This window comes from Amphichorda felina (genome assembly GCF_050947745.1).
Source record: "Amphichorda felina strain 45539 chromosome Unknown scaffold_3, whole genome shotgun sequence".
NCBI lineage: Eukaryota > Fungi > Ascomycota > Sordariomycetes > Hypocreales > Bionectriaceae > Amphichorda > Amphichorda felina.
Genome location: NW_028145047.1, coordinates 2,569,306 through 2,589,213, shown reverse-complemented (window position 1 = coordinate 2,589,213; position 19,908 = coordinate 2,569,306). Strand labels below are relative to the sequence as shown.

At 55.3% G+C, this 19,908-nt stretch overlaps 4 protein-coding genes across 4 annotated transcripts; 1 reads left to right on the top strand and 3 right to left on the bottom strand.

Moving 5' to 3' along the window:
• Positions 1 to 730: 730 nt before the first annotated feature.
• ACO1O0_003490 (class I SAM-dependent methyltransferase) lies at positions 731 to 4,666 on the bottom strand (the record flags this gene model as incomplete). The annotated part of the gene is made up of 2 exons (XM_083192943.1): positions 731 to 4,499; positions 4,548 to 4,666. 2 exons carry the CDS (start codon positions 4,664 to 4,666, stop codon positions 731 to 733), a joined length of 3,888 nt encoding a protein of 1,295 aa, XP_083052000.1.
• A 6,521-nt stretch (positions 4,667 to 11,187) lies between these two features.
• ACO1O0_003489 (SAP domain-containing protein) lies at positions 11,188 to 12,070 on the bottom strand (the record flags this gene model as incomplete). The annotated part of the gene is made up of 2 exons (XM_083192942.1): positions 11,188 to 11,825; positions 11,905 to 12,070. 2 exons carry the CDS (start codon positions 12,068 to 12,070, stop codon positions 11,188 to 11,190), a joined length of 804 nt encoding a protein of 267 aa, XP_083051999.1.
• Positions 12,071 to 13,416: 1,346 nt separating this feature from the next.
• Positions 13,417 to 15,263, top strand: DCR2 (Metallo-dependent phosphatase-like protein; the record flags this gene model as incomplete). The annotated part of the gene is made up of 3 exons (XM_083192941.1): positions 13,417 to 13,431; positions 13,513 to 14,349; positions 14,409 to 15,263. 3 exons carry the CDS (start codon positions 13,417 to 13,419, stop codon positions 15,261 to 15,263), a joined length of 1,707 nt encoding a protein of 568 aa, XP_083051998.1.
• Positions 15,264 to 15,821: 558 nt separating this feature from the next.
• ACO1O0_003487 (tetratricopeptide repeat protein) lies at positions 15,822 to 19,440 on the bottom strand (the record flags this gene model as incomplete). The annotated part of the gene is made up of 4 exons (XM_083192940.1): positions 15,822 to 17,275; positions 17,680 to 18,366; positions 18,422 to 19,263; positions 19,316 to 19,440. 4 exons carry the CDS (start codon positions 19,438 to 19,440, stop codon positions 15,822 to 15,824), a joined length of 3,108 nt encoding a protein of 1,035 aa, XP_083051997.1.
• Positions 19,441 to 19,908: the final 468 nt, after the last annotated feature.

Here is a 19,908-nt window from a genome sequence, read left to right as displayed (position 1 = left end):
GAAATAAGGCATCCATCCAAGAAGTATATAGAACTTGTACGATGCTGTAATGGCATTAAAGGCAGGAAAACCAAAAGGCACGTATAAGATGAACAAGTAAACGCTTGTCGTTCTCGCTATAAACTATCAAGAACAAGGGTATCTCGATGCAACATGCACTGGTTGTTTTGATGCCATCATTAGTCGTCCGTTTCATCAGTCATCCGATCCATCCGTCCCAAATATCCGATCCATCCACTGCACCTCTTCCCCTAGAGAGAAGGAGTGCAATGGCCAGCCATTGCGTCCCACTCCGCGAGGAGCGGGGCTCCCATTAAGAAGTATAATCCCTAGCCCAACTCACGCGCTGATGCCATGTATTTCCCGTAAAATGAATGGTCCTCCCCGTCCGGCGGCCAATAACCATCGTGTGAAACCAAAAGCTATGCAGCAAAAAGAAGGGAAAAAATAGAAAAAAAAGTCTGTCATAGATGTCGGGCGCGAGCCCTTGGACTATGTAGCATCCAGATGCAATGCAGAAAGGACCGGTTCCCGTTTGCCCTTCAAAGGCTCCTGCGGGTCACAGCGGGTTCCTGCATGTCCTGCTGGTGGGTTGATATACTGAGTTCTTTTCGCGAGAAAAGTCATCTCAGGGGTAGGCTTGCGCCTTATTTCTTTTCGCGTTGATAAAAGTCAAATGTCGTACCCTCCGACATGGAGGGCAGCCCAGACAAAGAAAGGGGTTGGAAATTTATACGCTGGAGACACGATCTGGCGCACGACCACAGCACACCATCAGCTTGAGGCTGGTACCGAGCTCCTCGCACTCCCGAACCACAGCCTTGTGACCCCAGATTGTGGCCAGCGTATCAGGCTCAGTAGCGTTTTCGTAGCAGCGAGTGTACCACCAGCGACCAACACGGGCCACCATCTTGGTAATACTCTCGTCAGCCGTGGCGCTGTCGTCACTCATCATTTCAGATAGACTCGGCCGCGTTATCCTGACTCCAGCCTTTTGACCTTCGGCCCGGATCCCGCTGTGCGAGCGGGCAATGGGGCTAGCCACAGGAACACCAACCCTAGCAGCCTTGACGTCGTAGAAGCCAGCTTTACCGATTAAACGGACGATGAGATCCGCCGTCGAGGCCAAGCTAATGTCAGGATTGGCCATGTGGATATTCTCTTTGAGCTGTCGAACTGCCCGACGGCCATGGGTGCCCATGTTGTTCAGGTCCACGTCGAGGATCGACAGCTCGAGGTACCCCCCTGGCTTTAGCACTCGCCGAGCTTCACTGAGGATGTTGCGGTAGTGAGACTCGGGAGCCGCCACTGGAAAGCGGTAGACGACCGACGTGAAGCTTTGCGGCGCAAAGGGGAACTTTTGCATGTGCGACACAAACTGGATCTGGTGGTGATTCGGCGGGGTCAGGGGGAAGCTTGACGGCGAACTTGGGGTATCAGTAGGTAGAGGTGCACGAGGTGAAAGATTGTAGAAGGTCGCCGCCGGGTACGTCTCCGCTGCATAGAACGACCAATCATCGTTTCCAAGCCCATCAATCACCAGAATAGAGGGTCGCTTCAGAGACCCTTCTTCCGCGATCAGCTCGTGACGGACATCACTGAACAGCACGTGTCCAAATGTAAGCCACTTGCTGACCGTCATAGATCCAACGCGGAGATTAACCAGGGACAGAGGAGACCCGTCATCCGATGAGCAACAGCTCGAATCAGAGTCCCGTTCCTTGATGGGTGAGAGGCTTCTTTTTGGTGCTAGGGCGGTAGCCCGGCTCAAATCCCCTTCTTCGCTAGATCTATCCTGACTCTGCTCAGCATCCTGTGTTACCGGTGGCGAGGTAGGGCTCGGGTGAGGCTGGAATGCATTGCGAATTCTCTCCGTCATATCCGCGCTGTAGCAGCTTGAGGCGGTCGGCACCAACGAGTGTGCAGACATGACTCGATCAGCGGCAAGCGTTGGCGATTCCATTATCTTTTCTTTGGCCAGTTTCGACTCGTACGTCTCAAGATGGAACGGCGTTCCACTAGAAGATGTCGCTGACGGCGGGGGTTTCGTGTTTCCGTCGTCAAATAGATCGTCGTACTCGTCCCACACCTCATCCTCAGCAGGGGGGTCATCTGGACCTGGGATGACTGCCGTCGCACTATTGTAAGGGAACATTCCGGAGCTGGAGCTTGTTCCAACCGTCACATCAGAGTTCTTTCGCGGTGAGAACCGTAGAAATTCCTTCTGGTCTTGATCTCCGGCTATCGCCACCGGGACATTGACCCTCGGATCGCACCAAGAAACATTGGTGCTTTCCCCGGTCGATTCTCCCGTTGTCAGATCAGGCACAGAGCTCGAAGCATTCGGAGGGCTGGGACCCTTGGCGACCGACTGTGGATCAATATATTCTGCAGGCTGGGGAGGCAGCTGCATGCTGGCTCGGAATGGACGAGAGAAACTTTTCGGCGAAGCCTCTTCCTGCCGGTTGCTGACAACTTTTGGAATTCTTCCCACTTGTTGAAGCCTACTCGGTCGACCCGATCTCAATGTTGCATTGGCAGGTGGAGGATACACCTGAGGCTTAGACTCGGATGGAAGAGACATCGGTGACGGACCAAGGTAGATCTTTCGAGCCGTCTGTGGGGATTCCCTCATGGCGGGCTGATGCAAATCAGGAGTCTGGCGTCCAGGAAACGGTGGCCCGGGTGTACCTTGTCTCGGTGATTCCGAGTAAACATCCGCGCTTCGGAGCACGTCTTTGATGTCAACTTCCTGGGCGAGGTCTTGTTCCGAAGGATCTATCATGGTGTAGAAAGCCACGGGTTTCGTCTCGACAGACAGTACAGGAACTGTGGCCGTGTCATCTATCTTTGGAGCGGTTCGCTTTTGAGATTTTCCAAACAAGGTCCACTTCCGAGGTGACCGGTCGCGTTTTGTGAGCTTCTTGGGGGTCGTATGGACTGCGTTACGCCCCCGAGATATTTCCCGCTGCATCTCAAGATGCGACTCGTCCGACATGACACTTGTGTCAAAACTAGTCATGGGCGAAGACGCAACCCCATTGGTGTTGATAGGGTGAGGGAGCCGGATGGGATTCTCGGACGCTCCCTGATGGCGGACAGACCGTCGGAGGGCAAGCATTGATGTCATACCGATACCGCCTGAGTCTCTGCTATCCGAGGGGCGACGGGAGCTTGCCGCTGTGTTCGGACCCGTGGGAGCTGGAGATGGCCACATCGTTGTGCGCGATCCTACCCCCGGGGTCATCGATCCACCTCCCTTTGAATCTATGCTGGGGCGGCTCAGAAGGCTCTGGTTGCTCTCCGTCCTAGTGAGGTCGGCGCTGGTATTCCGGTTCTCCACGATTTCGCCGCCTGCAATGACAACCGGATTCATCCGGTCTGCGAAAAAGTGATCGCTGCTGACAAGACTCTCCTGAGAGGCTTGGAGGTCCGCAAACCCCCTGGAGAGATTGCTGCTACCGCTGCGTCTCCTCACCCCACCAATCCTACCATAGCCTTCGTGACCAGTGCCGGCGGCAGGGCCCTTCCGTGTCGGCTTCTGCTGCTTTTCCTTTGGTTCTTTCTTCGCCTTGGACGGGTTCTCCGGTGTGGCCTTCTTACGACCAAAGAAGGGGAAACGGAAAGAAGACCCGACGCTCGGGCTAGGCGCGGGAGATGGCGCAGCGGAATCAGGAGCCCTCAGACTTTTTGAACTCGAAGACTTTGCCACTACGGGAACATCTTTGACCACAGGCACCTGCGAGGTCGAGGCGTTCCTTGCTCGCCGATGGGACGGTGCCAAGTCGTTCGATTCGCTACCGCGCCTCTCGTTAGGAAGTGACGTTGATGAAAGGTTGCTGTGCACGACCGGTGCGGGAGCGATGAGTTGAGATCGAATATCTGGGGCGCCGTCTCGACTCGGCCGCCTTGGAACCAAGGTTGGGAGAGATGGGGCCGAGGTCTTCTGTGGAGATGCACTGGTTGGAGTCAAACGTGCTTTGCTGTTAATACTGGGCGCTGGCGATTTCTTCGTCTCCCCGTCGCTATTCTTGCGGAACTTCTGGGACGACTTCCTCGGCGGTGGGCTAGGTGGTGGGGGTGGGAGATGCCTTGCCGGCTTCCTATCCTTCATGTTTCGATCAACATCCTTGACAGTCGAGCTCGATGAGGACGACGTCAGAGACTCGCGGACGGCTGCTAGACCATGTGGATCAGCACTAATCGCATCGACCTCATTAGGAAAGCTTCCAGTTCTCCTGCGGGTGACTGGTGGCCTTGTCAGGGCAGGGCTAAGCTGGCGCCCCTTGGGCGGATTGAACTTCACCGAGCTCGTCAAGCCAGGTGACTGCGACGATATTGATGTCGGCGTGGTGTCACGGCTGTAGGGGCCTGGGCCTGGTGAACCAGAGAACTTGGTCGAAGGGCTGGCGCTGAGTTGACTGCTGCTCCCCGAGAAGATCAGACTCGCCGGCGTTGGCGGTGGAAGGTCCTGGGTTGACAACTTGTAGAGGATCTCGCTGTTTTGGTCGTGAAATGATGGTGGCGACTGTGGAAAGTTTCGATACCGGTCAAGCTCTGGATAGATGACGGGGGACTGAATCAAGCCCTTCTTCGCCTCTGTCCGGCTCGTTAGGCTGAGCTCTGCCGGGCTCTCGTTCAAGTACCGGTTCAACTGGGGTGCCATAGACGAGTCAGGGGCACCTCTTGAGCGGGGTATTAATGAAGAAGGCCCAGCTGCAGGTGCACCTTTGCGGGAAGCTTGGACGTCTTCGGAAACGGACGATTGCTTCCGTCGTAGGATACTCCGGTCGGTCCTAACAGTGTTTTCGCGTGACCTACTCGATGAGGAGGAGCTTGAACTACTCTGGGTGTGCGACTTGGAGCGGGTAGAGGCAGTGGTGCTGGTTGATCTCGGTGGAATTGCCTGCTGGTCGAGAGAGGGCCGCCGCGCAGCCGAAGGTCTTCCTGCCTGTCGTGGCGCCACTGGTGGTTGAGGCACTCGACTTGGAAGTCGAGATTGCAATGATATCTGAGCAGGGGGCTTCAGGGAAACATCACTCTCGGTTTTCACTGCCCGAAGTGTCGGCCTGGGAATGCCTCCCTGTTGTCCCGGCTCACTGGGCCTCCGCATCCGTATTCCCTCGGACGGATTGGCCGGGAGTCCATATCCCGTCCTAAGGGATGACATATTGATTCGACCTTGCCAGCCGGCTCGGTTGGTCCAAACATGCCTTTCCTGAGTTTAACAATTCATTATTCGGCTCAAACCGGGAAGAAAAGTGAGCTGAGGGTTTCGTATTGAACCAGCGGGAACGGTATGGCCAATTCAATGAAGTCAATTCAATGAAATACACGTTCTCTGGTTTCGACAAGGAACCAGATCCAAACAACACCGAGACCAAAGAGGCGTTGCCGCCAAGTGCGCAATATGCGACTTCTAAAATTAATGGAGGGAAAAGCGAGGAAAGGGTATATGAAATTGAGGATTGAAAACAAAGAAAGAGAAGCAAATGCTCAGCACGGGAGTGCAAGAGGATATCAGAAGGGCTGGTTGTCGACTATGGGTCCAAAGCTCACAGGTGCAAGGCCCGCAGGATTCAGGGACCGGGGGTCTAAAAGCGCTCCGCGCTTGTTGACGGTAGGCTTTTGCCACGGGCTAGGCCTAGCTTGCTATGGCTCCAGATAATGGAGGGTGGGATGTCGGCGTGGGAGAGAAAATCGCGTCTGAGGGAGAGAGAGCTTTGGCGCCGAACAGGGGCTGTCAAGGCGTCGAGGCCGGGAGCTGGGTGATTCCTTGTGTGATGTCTGCAGTGACAGATGCAGCTTGCGGGGGGCCCAGAGGGGGTAACACGGAGCTAGGAGCAAAGCGAGAAGAGGAATGCGACCACACCGAGTTCGGAGCCGAAATGTAAGAGAAGGTGATATATTACAGCCAAGGAATAAGATCAAGGCAGAGAAGAAGAGAGGAAGAAGGAGGGTGGGAGAGAGCTGCGAGGCGTCGATGGCTATAGTATTTAGGTTACCTGAATGCCGCAATCTCAACGGGACAACGGACGGGACATGTGCTGCAGGTGGACGAGGATGGGGGTACGACTCACGAGTACTCGTACGAAGCAGACATGGTCCAGGTACAAGAGCATTGGGGCGCGGCGTCGCCACCCCTGCGACCACAGGGCACAGGCTACAGGACCGGCCCCAGCGACGGTGCTGCTGTGCATCCCGACAGCCATCAGCAAGGCATACCATCTCTGGAGTCGCCGATGCGGGAGTGACGATTGGGCCGTCCCTCCCCGGGAGCAGACGGGGGTAGACGGGGCAGATACACGCAAACCTGAGTCACCTGGTTAGCTTTCACCCATAGGTGCGGAGTAACTCTGGCAGAGTGGGACTCTGGAGAGCTTGGAGTTCAAGCGGGCTTTGAGCATCAATTGACAGCCAGAGACACCCGAGCAGCTCGGGTCTTGCATATGGCGCTGTCCAACAAGAAGAGGGCAAACCCAGAGGTGCCTGCGATTGGGCATCAAGCCCTGGAGGATTGGCAGGCACTTTTTGGTCGATGTCGCCTCAGCAAGCGCCCTGGTCGGGGTTGTTGGTGGGGTTTGCCGACTGCCAGGGTCCTGGCGACGTGCATCCTGTTGGGCCTGCATCGCTTGCGCCTCTGGGAATGCAGCGCAAATGCAGTCGACCCTTGCCATTAATCGCCATCGCTGAGGGTGGCTGCTGAGGTCTGAGCACATTGATGAGCGAATGATAATACCAGGCCAGCGAACCAAGCCAGTTCTAACGTGCAGTTGAGACTCGAGAGGGGTCCGTCCGACTCTTGTCATCTCTGGGAGCTTGGAAGCGGACGGGCGTCTGTGGGTCGTCCTAGGGCCGCCCCGTCTATGGCAAACGGGCCATCCCATACCTTCTTTGGCCACTCACTACGGGACCCGATGATGATGATAACGGGTTGGAAGAGCCTCTTCCCCGGCGTCACGGGTTTTTTGGTTGCTGGTCGTGTTGGGGGCCAGCCGCAGAAGCCACGAGCGTTGCTCACGTGGTTCAGACCGTCGGCCCTACCATAACGGCAGTGTCGTGTCGGATCTCGAAGGCGTAACTCGCGGCCGCGCCGGCTCTTTACTATGCGTGTCTAGGACATGCCCAGAGCCTCAGCAGAATGTCTTACTTCGAGAAGACTCCGACAGGTCAATCTGAGATCGGGGCTGTATGTCTCGATGATTGTTGACCTGAACTCAGGCCTGTCTGCTCTTCATGCAGGTTGGCTCGGGCGATCAATGCCGGCCCCCCCATCCGCAACCAACTTTGCACCAACACCCTCTTCGCTGCCCTGGTCAGTCGTGGCTTGTGGCCCGTTGGTTTGGTACGGGATGCTGGTTCGGTGGATTGTTGGGTTGCAGTCGCAATGGAAAACTCTGCAGTCCGGTAAATATCGAGCCCGGAGGAGCGGGCGGTCGAGCTTGCAGAAACGCAAGATTTGAAGTGATTCTCGATGGAGATGCACACCCTTGCTTGACCTTTGAACAAGCGAACTCGTGCCTTCCCCCAAAACGCCAGTCTCTCACGAGAAGGAAGGATGCGTGGGGTTTACGCTGCACATGCTGGCTGAACTGACTGGGCGCATTGCCTCCTGCAAGCTGACTTCTCCACGCATTGTCAGGTCGACCATTTCTCGCGATTCTGATTCGTTCATTCCCACTTCCCTACTCTCAAGCCAAAGCCGAAGATTTGATTCGCCTGCTGCTTCTCATTTTTGTCCAATGAAATTCCTAGTCATGTCTCAGATGTCTCGGCTAAGAAGCTGGGGAAGATTCCCATCCATCAACTCGCCCGCAAGTCGCTCAAATGTATGTCTCGTTCCCAAAGCCACGCACCTGGGTTTATCTAGGCTCGCGTATGAAGGTCTGTGGCTTTACTGATCAGATCTCAAATTCCCCGAAGTGTCCGGAACCAACAGGAGCCAATTTCTAGTCGACGAGTACCAATGGACGTTCGCAACCTGCTGTGCAGCGTACGCAAGTGAGTGGTACGAATGTTTGTGCAACTCACGATACGCGACTATCATCCGGCCGGAATACTAGCTACTTCGTGTTCGTACACTTGTCCTCAACATGCCGTCTTTGATCGACAGAGTCGCCGTCTACTACTATGAGTACCTATTATCGCGAGCACCCGGGAAAGGCATCAATTTTGTCATCGGCACCTCTTGTCTGAGACCCGCCTTGAGATCTCACGGACCTGGCCAAGCTGAATCTTGCAGTATCTTGCAGCTTGACAGTGGCGATGAGAAGCTCCAAGGTGCACTTTCCCCGAGACTGCGCCCGGCAATGGAGCGGCAAACACATTTCTTGCCTACACGATGACCATGTCCCAGAGGCAGCCCAAGCTGCTCCGCCACACTCCGTCGCCTGGGTTGAAGTGAGGCTGGTGACGTGGCACCGGCCTTGTGGCTGGAACCCCCGAAACACGCTGGAGGCTCTATGGCTCCCCCTGCTGGGGATCACGCGGCTACCCCTGCTATGTCACTTTCCTGAAGATCCAAGTACACAATACTTTGTGCGCGCTGGCCGAGGGGGTTCTCGTGGCATTGCCTCACTGACAACTCATCAAATCACGACAATTGAGGGATATGGAATGGTCGCGAAAAGCTCCATCTCGAGAGCATCGACGGCGGACAACTGTTTCTCCGTGGCATGATGCTCAGCAAGCCCCTCAATGTCGAGAAAACGCCTTGACCATCTGGCCACAGCCCAATGGCGGGCACTTGAAGCTCGGTGAGCAGGGGTCTCCTCAATACAGCTGGGCCTCCTGCACCACCATTGGCCCAGGACCAAGACTCCACGAGCCGCTCCAGTGATGCCTCGATAGCGAATCGTGGGCGACGATTCCAACTCCTTCCTGACGACGACACAACCTCCAGGTCGTTCTCACATCGATGACCACTCACGTGCCGCAGAAGGGTGTCCAGGCCAGAGATAGTAGAAGGCGTCATTGATTCCCGACCCTTGGAAGCGTAGCCTTTACGAAGTACGAGCAGCAAGCCAAAGCCCGTTATCAGTGGCTGCTCTGCTTACCTACCCCGATCTCCATCGCCACAGAATTGGAAATGCGGGATTGCCGCGATAGGTATGTTGGTCCCAGGGCTCTTGCAGATGAGTAGGGGTCAGTTGCCGCCATGCGCCTCTCGTTGGTTCAGGGCGGAGCACAATCAAGACCCTTCCACCCTAGCTGTGAGCGTCGAGGAACTCGAGCCAAACATAGGGAGATGTTGGTCAGCTGATTTATGCGCCATTCAAAGCGACGCAGGGTCAACATCCTACCAAACTTGATCATCAGACTCCTCTGTGGTCACTTGGCTAAAATCATTGCAGATGCAGGCCGTTCTTTGGCCCTCGATGATTTATGCAAAGAAATATAGGGAACGTAGCTGAGCGTCGCTCATTCCTCCAACCGGAGTGGCGCTTCAGTCTTACAGCGACGACTCAAACATTGTCTTGAACTTGAAGACAATATTGATGACTTACACACTGGTACGAGTACGTTGTTACTCTACATCCGTGCTCTTTGGATTATCGCAAAGGGCCATTATTGAAAGGGGTCATCATGCTGTGCGACTCGACCCGTTTTCGTTCGTTGCTCAGCCAGTATCCGTATTCACCCTTAAGCGCCTGGACATTTGGTATTCCGTTCTTACTGGCGAGAGACGGACGCTAGGAGCACTAGGCACGGGAGCGTGGTGGGGAAGCCCCCGATGAAGGTCCGTCACCCGTGGCTTCGCCCGTGGCCGCCCCAACTTGGCCGCCGAGATCAATGCCCAGTGGAGTCGCAATGGTAGTAATCACAGGTAGCGAGGCCGTGGTTGATATGGCTTGATTGTCGGACCGAGCGGCCGCCTTCCTAAATACGCCGAGCGGACCGTAATGTTGGGTTGACGGTGTTTCAGAATCCCCCTATCCCCCTCATATCCGACTTCCAATGTCCAGCTGCGCCCACACACCGACACCAAGCTGGCCTGGGACTCGACTCACTCCTTGACAGGCTGTTACGGTTATTAATTAAAGTGACCAGCACAGACTGAGCACGGAGCGGTTGTTAGTCCAAGATATTGTTGATGTTACGTCTCATCCGAGAATCGAAGCACCCAGAACTCCAATTATCGACCTTGAGATCAAGTTTGCCCTTTGGTTCGAATCTCGGTGTTAATATTGATATTGTAATCAAATTTATTTTAGGTTCCAGTGAGGAATCGGTCTCTGGAGCATCCACCCGCCCAATTCATAGCCACGGCTACCGCGTTGCCCGTGGATTAACTTGGCTCTCTGTCTGTTAACCGAGCCACCGGACTCCTAGTTGAGCAATAGAGTAGTAGAGCCTGTTTCCCAAAGTTTTTATTATTGTCTCGAGTATCTCACTGTATCTGTACACTTCGTCGTTTCAAGGCGCGGCCTCCTTGGCCAGCTCCCCGATTAAAGCCTGTTACGCTCCACAACGAACCCAACAACTATACTTGTAGCCATACCGGCTTGCTAAGAAACCACTCAATAATTTAACTTCAACGCCTGCCTCAGTAGAGAGGAATGGTCAATATATACATGCTAATTAAACCTTTGTTTCTATAAACGAAGCGTATGGTGTGCCTTGGGGATTCAGCATTGAGAAGATCGCACGGCAGCCAACGCTAGGTACAACAGCTTCGTTCAGAAGCATATAATTTTTACATTTTTACCTAAGGTAGCTAGTATACCCCCATACCATGACGAATATTAGATTCTGAGTAAGAAACTTGAGGCCTCTCATTGCTTCCCACATACCAACCTTCCGGACACTATCCCCAAGTCCTCAGCTCAAACCCAACCTTGATGAGGCTGCTGAGGGCAACAGATATCTGCTCCTTTCGCTAGATTCAAGTTATCTTCGGGAGGATTGAGAGCCTATTTCTCCCTCTCAGCGGTTGATTCCCAGATGTCTACTAATACTCAGCTCACATCCCACACTTCACCAGAGCTCATCATAGTACGACAAGATTTCTGTCAGCCGGAACGCCGTTTCCTCTTTTTTATAATTCCACTGCCTTAGTTTACACGCTGTCCGCAGTCCGTAGCCTGCCCTTTCGATACTCTCCATAATAATTCTGGTCCTCGCATAGACGATACCCCTCGATATCTTGAAAAAGAACCATGGCAGAGCCAGGACAAATAAACCACCTTAGGCGGCAGCAAACCTCGCTGCCCTCTTCTCTGCCTTGGCCCTCTCCGCAGGATCATCCACGATACTCGACTTCTTCGGGGCCGCACCGCCACTACCACTGCCGCCACCACCACCACCTCCTCCTCCTTCCCGGCGTCCTCCCCTCCGGCGACCACCACCCCTGCGATCCATGCTCTGCTTCTTGCCCGGCCTGCCAGCATCGCCTGCATCCCGACCACGGCCGCGCTTAAGCGGCCGCTCCGGTAGCGCCGAGTCCAGGCCAGACGCAAGCTCCTTCTCGTCGATGCCGAACCGCTTCGCCCGCTCGGCGCGCTTCTTGGCGTCCTCGTCCTCCTCAATACCGAAGCGCTTGGCACGTTCGGCGCGCTTCTTGGCTTCCTCCTCGGCAGTCGTCGAGGTCAGGCCCATGGCGTAGGACACGGCGGGGGCCGCCTGCTCAGCGGGCTTGTCGTCAGTGGCAGCGGGGGCGGCTTCCGCATCGGCGGGCTTGGCTTCGCTACCGGCCTCTACTGGGGTAGCTTCGGCGGCGGCATCATCAGCTTTGGGTGCGGCTGCGCCAGCGGGAGCAGACTTGGCGGCGGGAGCCTCGTCGTCCGAGTAGGTTATCTCGTCCTCCTTGCTCTCTTCTGTGAGATCTAGCATCAGCGTGTGGATCACAGAGGGAGCTTGCGCAAAGTTTGCGTGCGCGCGCGCACGCGCGTGGGTCGAACTTACCCGGCTTCGTCGCCTCTGCTGCGGCTGGCTTATCCTCCCCGGCGGCGCCCTTATCGTTCTCCTGGAGGCGCGCAATCAGGTCGGCCTTGTTGCCCGTCTGAGCCAGGCCCCTCTCGGACAGGAGCTTCTTCAGCTCCGGCACCTTGAGCGTCGAGTACTCGGCCATGGTGGCGACGTTGGGCAAAGTCACTCAACTGGCGGTTGAAACGGGAGTGGTGACGTTGGGCGCGTTGGCAGCTGTCGCGTCAGTGGCTGGCTTTACAGCTCCCGAAAAACGTGCGCGTCGCAGGAAAAAGTGACGATGGTCGCAGAATAAAGGTTCCCCGACTCGGATGTTTGCCTTCTCTTGACCGTTTCCCAAGAAAATGATGCCGATGGTGAGTCGAGTTCAGGTTCAGGAAGAAACGCGGGAGACTGTCTGGCGCCGCCAGCCTCCCAGCTTTTCGGGGGAGGAGCTACTCTGCCACTGCCAGTCCTCAAAGGGTCTGATTGGTGCACGGACCACCCCCAATTGGAACAATGATTTGAATTGCCCTACCCTAGACTTTGTGGCTTAGGCCGCGCCGTGGTAACAGCAGTGATGCAAGGGGTGCTAGATGCAGATGTTGGTACGTATTTGCGCAGGAAATGCAGTCTATTAATACGTCCCCCTGACATGTTGAGTAGAGTACTCTTTGGGGTTGCTGTGGGATGCGTGTGCAGTGCGGTTGTGTGAATATCGCGTACAAGGTGCCAGTGCCAGCGGCTTCGGAGAAAACTACCGACCATACGTAGTTCAATTGATGTAGTGGTCGCTTGGAGTAAATAAGGAGCCATTCTCCCGAGATTATACTTCAAGATATGAATAGGGGATGAAATAACATAAAGTACCACCACTTACGACATGAGAATTAAGTCCTCCATCAATTCACTAGCGTCGAGGCAGAGCTGGTACACTACTAAAGGACTAAGGCAGGAATTCAAGAACCGTTGGAGCGTCTAAAGCCGGATCATCGGCAGTGGCACTCCGCGCGCAACTTCCCCGGATTAGCGCTGCCACTTATGGAGGCCTAAGGCGAGGTTCGGCTCCAGGAGAACCGAGTCCCAGGACTGGACGAATACCAGGTGGTTCGCACGCTGCCAAGCGACCGACTAGCTGAATAAGGTTGGCAAGCCCTGGATCACCACTTGAAGTCTTGAACCCTTCATCATCCGTTACTGCATTCCTGGTCGCCTGTCGCGACGCTAAACTCGTTTATCGCCACTGTCTACTTCGTACTCCTGTTGTGCTGGGTGCTGCCGCTGCTGCCCTGTTCCTCCCTGCATCGTCGCACATCACCCGCCATGCGATAAAGTTGGTCGGAACCCCCTTGGATGAAGATGCCCTCTGCGCCACCGCGAGCACCATCCGAAATCGACCTCCCAACCCGTTGCCGCAGCCCTGCTGCTGCCACCGCCGCTTGACGCGGTCCTGGAGCTGGCTATAGGGACGAATAGAGCAGCGCACATTGGCCGCGCTGCCCTCCATCCGCCATGACGCGACGCATTGTGAGTAACCTCCCTCGGACGGGTTTACTGACAGTCGGTGGCCACGGGAAGATTTTAGTATGTTAATTGCCATGCTTCCAGGTCCGGACCATGGTCCAGCTCTCCGCTGCGGCCGCATTCACCTTCCTCGTCGTCTTCCTCCTCGACCGCAACTACAGGGTTCTCCCCAACACTCTCCATGAGTACATGCCCTCCCACCACCCGGGCCACGTCGTCACCGACGTCACTGTTGCGAAGTGCTCTAGCGTCAACCTCCTCTCTTCCTGCGACCTCGACCCCAAAAAATGGCAGCGAGTCGAGAAGGACTTATACCTGGGGCACAAATGGACCACCAGCGCCTATCTCTACGTCAGCCGCAAGCGCGAAGAGGAACTGACGCCCGAGGATAGTGTTGTCATGGACGTCTCGGTCGGTAGACTCGATCCAGGCGCTCAGGCCGGTACAGACGAGCAGTGGGAGTCGCGCCCCTCCGGCTTGTGGATCAAGCGCTCTACCAACAAGAAGTCGAGCGACTCCGACTCGGCCGTCACCGACATCGACGTGCTCTTTGGCGACGATGCCGTCGAGGCGCGCGAGGGCTGGGCCATAACGGGCACGCCACTGCTCCTCGGTGCCGGTAAATCGGCCCTCAGCGCCCACATCACCGTACGCAGGGGTGCCCACGTCTTGCCCAAGAAGCCGAAGCTGCGCATCCCGGACAATGGCCGCTTCAAGATCATGCAGCTCGCCGACCTCCACCTTAGCACCGGCGTTGGCATTTGCCGCGATGCGGTCCCGGCCGACTACAATGGGGGCCCGTGTGAAGCAGATCCCAGGACACTAGACTTTGTCACCAAGATGCTTGACGACGAGAAGCCCGACTTTGTAGTCTTGAGCGGTGATCAGATCAATGGCGGCAGCGCCCCCGATGCTCCAACTGTAAGTCGCACCCGCACACTGGGCTAATTCGTAGTTCTTGTTTCATCTGACACTCCCAGGCCATTTTCAAAATTGTCTCGCTCCTCATCGAGCGCAAGATTCCCTATGCTGCCATCTTTGGCAACCATGACGATGAAAAAACCATGTCCCGCAAGGCTCAGATGGCTCTCATGGAGACTCTTCCCTACTCGCTCTCTATGGCTGGCCCCGACGACATTGATGGCGTAGGGAATTACTATGTGGAAGTTCTGGCCCGAGGCACATCGGACCACTCCGCCCTCACCGTCTACTTCCTGGATACCCACTCCTACAGCCCCGATGAGCGCAACTTCCCTGGCTACGACTGGATAAAGCCCAGTCAGATCAGCTGGTTCAAGCGCACTGCTTCTAGCCTCAAGTCGAAGCATATGGAGTACACACACCGCCACATGGACATTGCCTTTATCCACATTCCCCTCACGGAGTACATGGACTGGGACCTGCCCCGGGTGGGTAACTGGCTCGAGGGCGTCACCGCCCCGTTATTCAATACGGGTTTCCGCGACGCTCTCGTCCAGGAGGGCGTCGTCATGGTCAGCGCAGGCCACGACCACTGCAACGATTACTGCTCCCTCTCCCTCGAGGGGAAAAATGACCCCACCCAAGACGACGGCAAGGATGCCGCCGTCGCTAAGGAAGAGGGCACTGCGCAGGAGATGACCCCGGCCCTGTGGATGTGCTACGGCGGCGGCGTCGGCTTTGGCGGCTACGCTGGGTACTACGAATATGTCCGTCGCCTGCGCCTCTTCGAGATCGATACCAACTTGGCCCGAATCACCACGTGGAAGCGCCTCGAATATGGAGAGACCGACGTGCGCATCGACGAACAAATCATTGTCGATGGCGGAAAGCCCATCCCGCCTCAACAAGAGTAAGACCGGGATGGAATGGAAATCCCTTTCCGAGGCATTGCTCTCAGCGCACGCTTTTTTGGATATGGAGCATCGACTCCTTTGTCTCTCTTCTTTGGTCCAGCGTCTTTGGGAAACTCGGGTTTCATGATAGCATTATTGCATTGTTTGTTTTGGGGGCAGAGCTTGGAAAAGTAAAAGAAGAAACGCACGTTCTAAGATCGTGTGTGATGGCCTTGGGTGGTCGCCCCAAACTGGGAGACATGACTACAGACACACGTGCGTAGGGCATGTCCGCCTTGTATGATTGCGCCGGGGGTTAATTTCATAACGGCCGTGTGGATAGTATATATACACTATTGCACTATATATATATGCTCCTGTACATGAACATATATCTTCGTTTCCATTCCTTCGTGAACAGTCCAAGTACCTAGTAATTACGTGGTCAGATGTCAAGGGTATACATATATCTCGCTGAATCGCTTCGTGAGCCCAACACCACGAACGCCTTGCCCGTACAGAAATCGAAAATAATCAAAGAAACCATATCCAAAGGGAGACCAAAAGGCAACAGTAATATCAGAGGGTACCTCTCCTTCTGCCTTCTCGTAGAAGCGCCAACAGTGCCTCCACCTTATCCCCTCTCTGGCCCTCAAAAAAGTCCTCATTCTCATACATCTCGCGCAGCTTGCTCCCCGTCCCCAGGACCTGCTCCTCAGAATAGAATTCGCGCGCCGTCTTCTTGATGTGGAGAACGTCGAGGTACATGGACTCTGCGCTCTCAAAGGTACGACGGCGGCGCGCCTCGCGCATGACGTCGGCGCCCTTCGGCAACTGGGTCTTATTGGGGACAAATTCCGCATTGTCGTCCCCATCTTTCTCATCGTCGTAGAGGGAGTGGCCCTCCAACCGCGCGCTGAGGGCCATGTTCTCCATGGTGGTCGTATAGAGCGGGTGGGCGCGGTCGAGGGTGCGGGACATGATGTCCAGGGCGCGCTGGTATTTAGCCCGGGCGGCGTCGTATCGGCAGCGGAGGTCGTCTATCACGGCAAGCTTCTGTAGGGTATCGGCTGTGGAAGAGTGCTCAGCACCGAGGGTGCGCGTCTTAATGTCGAAAGATTGGGAGTAAAGGGACTCGGCTTCGTCAATGGCGTTCCCGAGGCGGGATATATGCGCAAGGTCCTCGAGGGCTTCGAGCGTGAGGGGGTGAGCCTGGCCAAAGATATTTTGGTAAGAGATGTAGACACGGCGGTACAGGGCGCGTGCTTCCTCGAGCCGATCAAGCTGCTCGAGAGTCGACGCAAGACGCTGGACTGTGCTGACCGTGTTCATGTCAGTCGGGCCTAGGGCCTGTTCCTGCTCATGCTCGAGGATCTCGTATTGGTTCTCGGCGTGGCCAAGCTCGCCCTGTGCGGCGGCGGCGGAGGCCTTGGCCATGGCAACTTGGAAACCGAGGGCTTTGTCAATGGAAGGGATGTCAATGGCATCAAGCACCTCCCTGCTGCTATCGAACCGCCCGGCTTGATCCAACAAGGACGATAGAGACAGAGATGTTTGTATCCTCTCCATGGGGTCCATATGGTTACTTTGCTTCAGAGATAGTTCGAAGCAGCCGATAGCTTGCTCCAGCGCACCCTGTGCCATACAGACCTTCCCCAGTACCTCCCAGGCCACATAGTCGTCATCGGGCCAATCATCTAACACTCTCGACCAGTCATCGTAGCATGTCTTGGCATGGGGAGCCATGATGCGTCCAAAGTCATGGATCTCAGGCAGAGTCTCTGAGTTGAGCTCTTTTTGCTTGATGCCGTCAACGCAGACATTGCACGCCAGCCAAGCGTGGTCCACTCGCTCCTCTGGTGTTAGCGAGGAGCGCACATGATCGCGTGCGCCAGGTTCGAGGACGAAGTAGTCAAAGGAAGAGCAAGATGATCGGGAAGATGATGGCGACTCGGTAGTGGAAGGCGTCTGGATCAGGTTCTGGTCCAGCAAATGCTGGACGACGTTATCGAGGTGATCAAGGTCTTGGAACACTGGGAGGGTCTTAGTTCTTGTTCCTCTAGAGTAAACGAAAACAATGCCTCACTCTTCATATCAGCAAATATGCTAGTGAAGCGCTCCGGAATCTGTTTTACCTGGCCGGTGGCCGTAAAAAGATCCAAAGGAATTATTGACGTTGAGAGCATCGCACTGATGCGTAGAATGGTCCTTGTTACTGGTGACTGGTCGATGGCTGAACCCAACATGCCAAGGGAGACCTTTGCATCAAGCATCTGAGAATACTCTTTCACCGCCGTCCCCTTGTAATGCATTGTTGCCGCTGCCAATGACAACGCTTGGGGATGATACTCCAAATGTCTGGCGATATTGGCAGCTGCCTCAACTACAAAACTTATGAGTATCATTTGTCAAGAATAACATGGGGGGTAAAACTTACCATCATATGGCTCTTGTAATGCATCATCGCCTAGAGAAAGCTTCATCAGCTGGACGGCCTCCTCTTCATCCATCAGTGTAACCTCGAGTTCACTTCCCCATGGCATAGCGCCCCTGTCCCTCGATGTGAAAATAATCTTGCCCTTCAAGGTAAGGGGGACAAAGTCAAATATATCCAAAGAAGGGTCAATGTTATCGAAAATCAGCAGCCACTTGTCGTTCTCAGGGCGCATCAGCCAGTCTTTGACAGCTTTGACCACAGATCTGACCCGGAGTGCTTCGAGTTGGAATATACTTTTCACTTGGAGCATCTCCTCAACTCCTGTAAACCCGAGGTCGTTCTCGATGCGACTCCTCGGCGTGTTTTTGGAGTAGTGCATTACTAGTGCGTTGGCAAATTTGAGATAGCTGGCAACGACTGTCTCCCAGCTCTCGGCGCATACCCAGAAGACAAAGGAGATGTTATCTTTGTGGGATTCGGCGTAGTGCATTGCTAGGGTGGTCTTGCCCGTACCAGGTGGACCCCAGACGTTGGCAATACTAACATGTAGACACTGTGAGTCCTTAGGGTGGTTGAGTATGGACTCTAGCTGGTCCATCAGGCGCTTTCGGGGAGCGACAATCCCCAACTCGTGGTGAAGTTTGTATGGTATACCAAAGTTGGAGTTCAAGTAATCCAGGCGGTGAACTATCAGTGATTGTGAGCGAAACTCTCTTAGCGAATGAAGGAGATGGATGGTTACCTGCTGCGAAATCAAAAATCTTCTGTTTGGCCTCGAGGACCCCCGAGGTCCTAGCCTTGTCCATCATGTCGCGGAACCGCTCAATGAAGGTGCGATAATTGGCGTCGCGCCCCTGGAATTTGATGAGGTCTGAGTGCGTTGCCTTCAGGCCAATCTGGGCACCATCCGAGCCCGTCATGGAGTCCCCCTTTTCGACAATGAAGCCATCGGACGACTTCTTGGTCTCGTGGAACGACAGCCGTGGCAGGTTGGCAGTGATGGCCTTGAAGGCTTCCAGCTGGTTCTCGAGCCACTCCACGTCATCGGCTTGCGGCTGCATCGACCTCATCCTAACGCTCATGGAGCTGTCGCGGCGGATGGCGCTCGAGCGCTTTACATCGTCACCGAAACCAGAAGTCCTACGGATGACATTGGCAAGCGGCGACGGCGACGATGGCCGGCCCGGAGACAAGGTGCCAAAGAAGGCCACGCCGCACGTCGACAGCTCAATGTCCTTGAGCTCGGCCTCGGCAGCCTCGCTAGAAATGATGAGTGCGCGCTTGACAATCCAACCACCCAGACTATGGGCGATGAAGAAGAGCGGACGGCGGGTAGAGTCGTCGCGGCGCCGCTGGGTGGCCAGCTCCTTGACCAGGTCGAGGGCGCGACCGTAGAGGACGTTGCGCACTAGGTAGCGGTAGCTGTTTCCGTCAGACATGTAGCCGTAGGTCATGATGCGCGCGTTGGGGACGTCCTGGGCCAGCAGCTCCTCCAGCCACGATTTGGGCTTGGAGGAGCGACTAGGGTCCAAAGTTGTCCATGAGGAGAAACCTTCTCCGCCCAGGCCGTGGACGGCGACAATGCTGAATTGGGGTCAGTGGTAATTTTGGTGATGGATTTGATGGGTGAACCCACTCGATTTCTGCATGTTTGGGCTCTCGCACTACCCGAATGCCGCTGTTCTCGCTGCCACGATGTCGCGACATGGAGTCTTTGACGCGGTGGAGGAGCCCCCTCAGCGGCTCCAGCGCTTCTGCCATGGGCTTATCCGGTGCCTGAGATTGAACATTCGTGGTTCCAGGTTGAAAACCAGACGGGGAGACAAGAAGTGGTCAGATGGTGGGATGCGGACAGTTGATGAATCAAGTCGGGCATTCAACGGTGTGGCGGTGATCATGGTGTGGTCCGGGGTGGCGTCACCGACCAGCCCCAGGCTGACAGGTCGGGTGTACGGGTGCCATCAAGTCTGCCTGCCTCTACTAATAGCACCTTCTTAGGTGCCAACTCGCCAAGCTGCTGCGGCAAATATCGACATAGTGACTCATGCTATTATTCCTTCCGTCATTTCTCGACTGGGCATTGAACACATGGGTGACCTGGTGTACTTCGTTGTCATATGCCAATTCCTACCAAAACAAGCATGAAACCGTCAGTGGAACGGTGCTAGTATCCGTACCTCGGAACTATGTAGATAATAGAAATACTTCTTAGGGATCGAGATAGTTTAC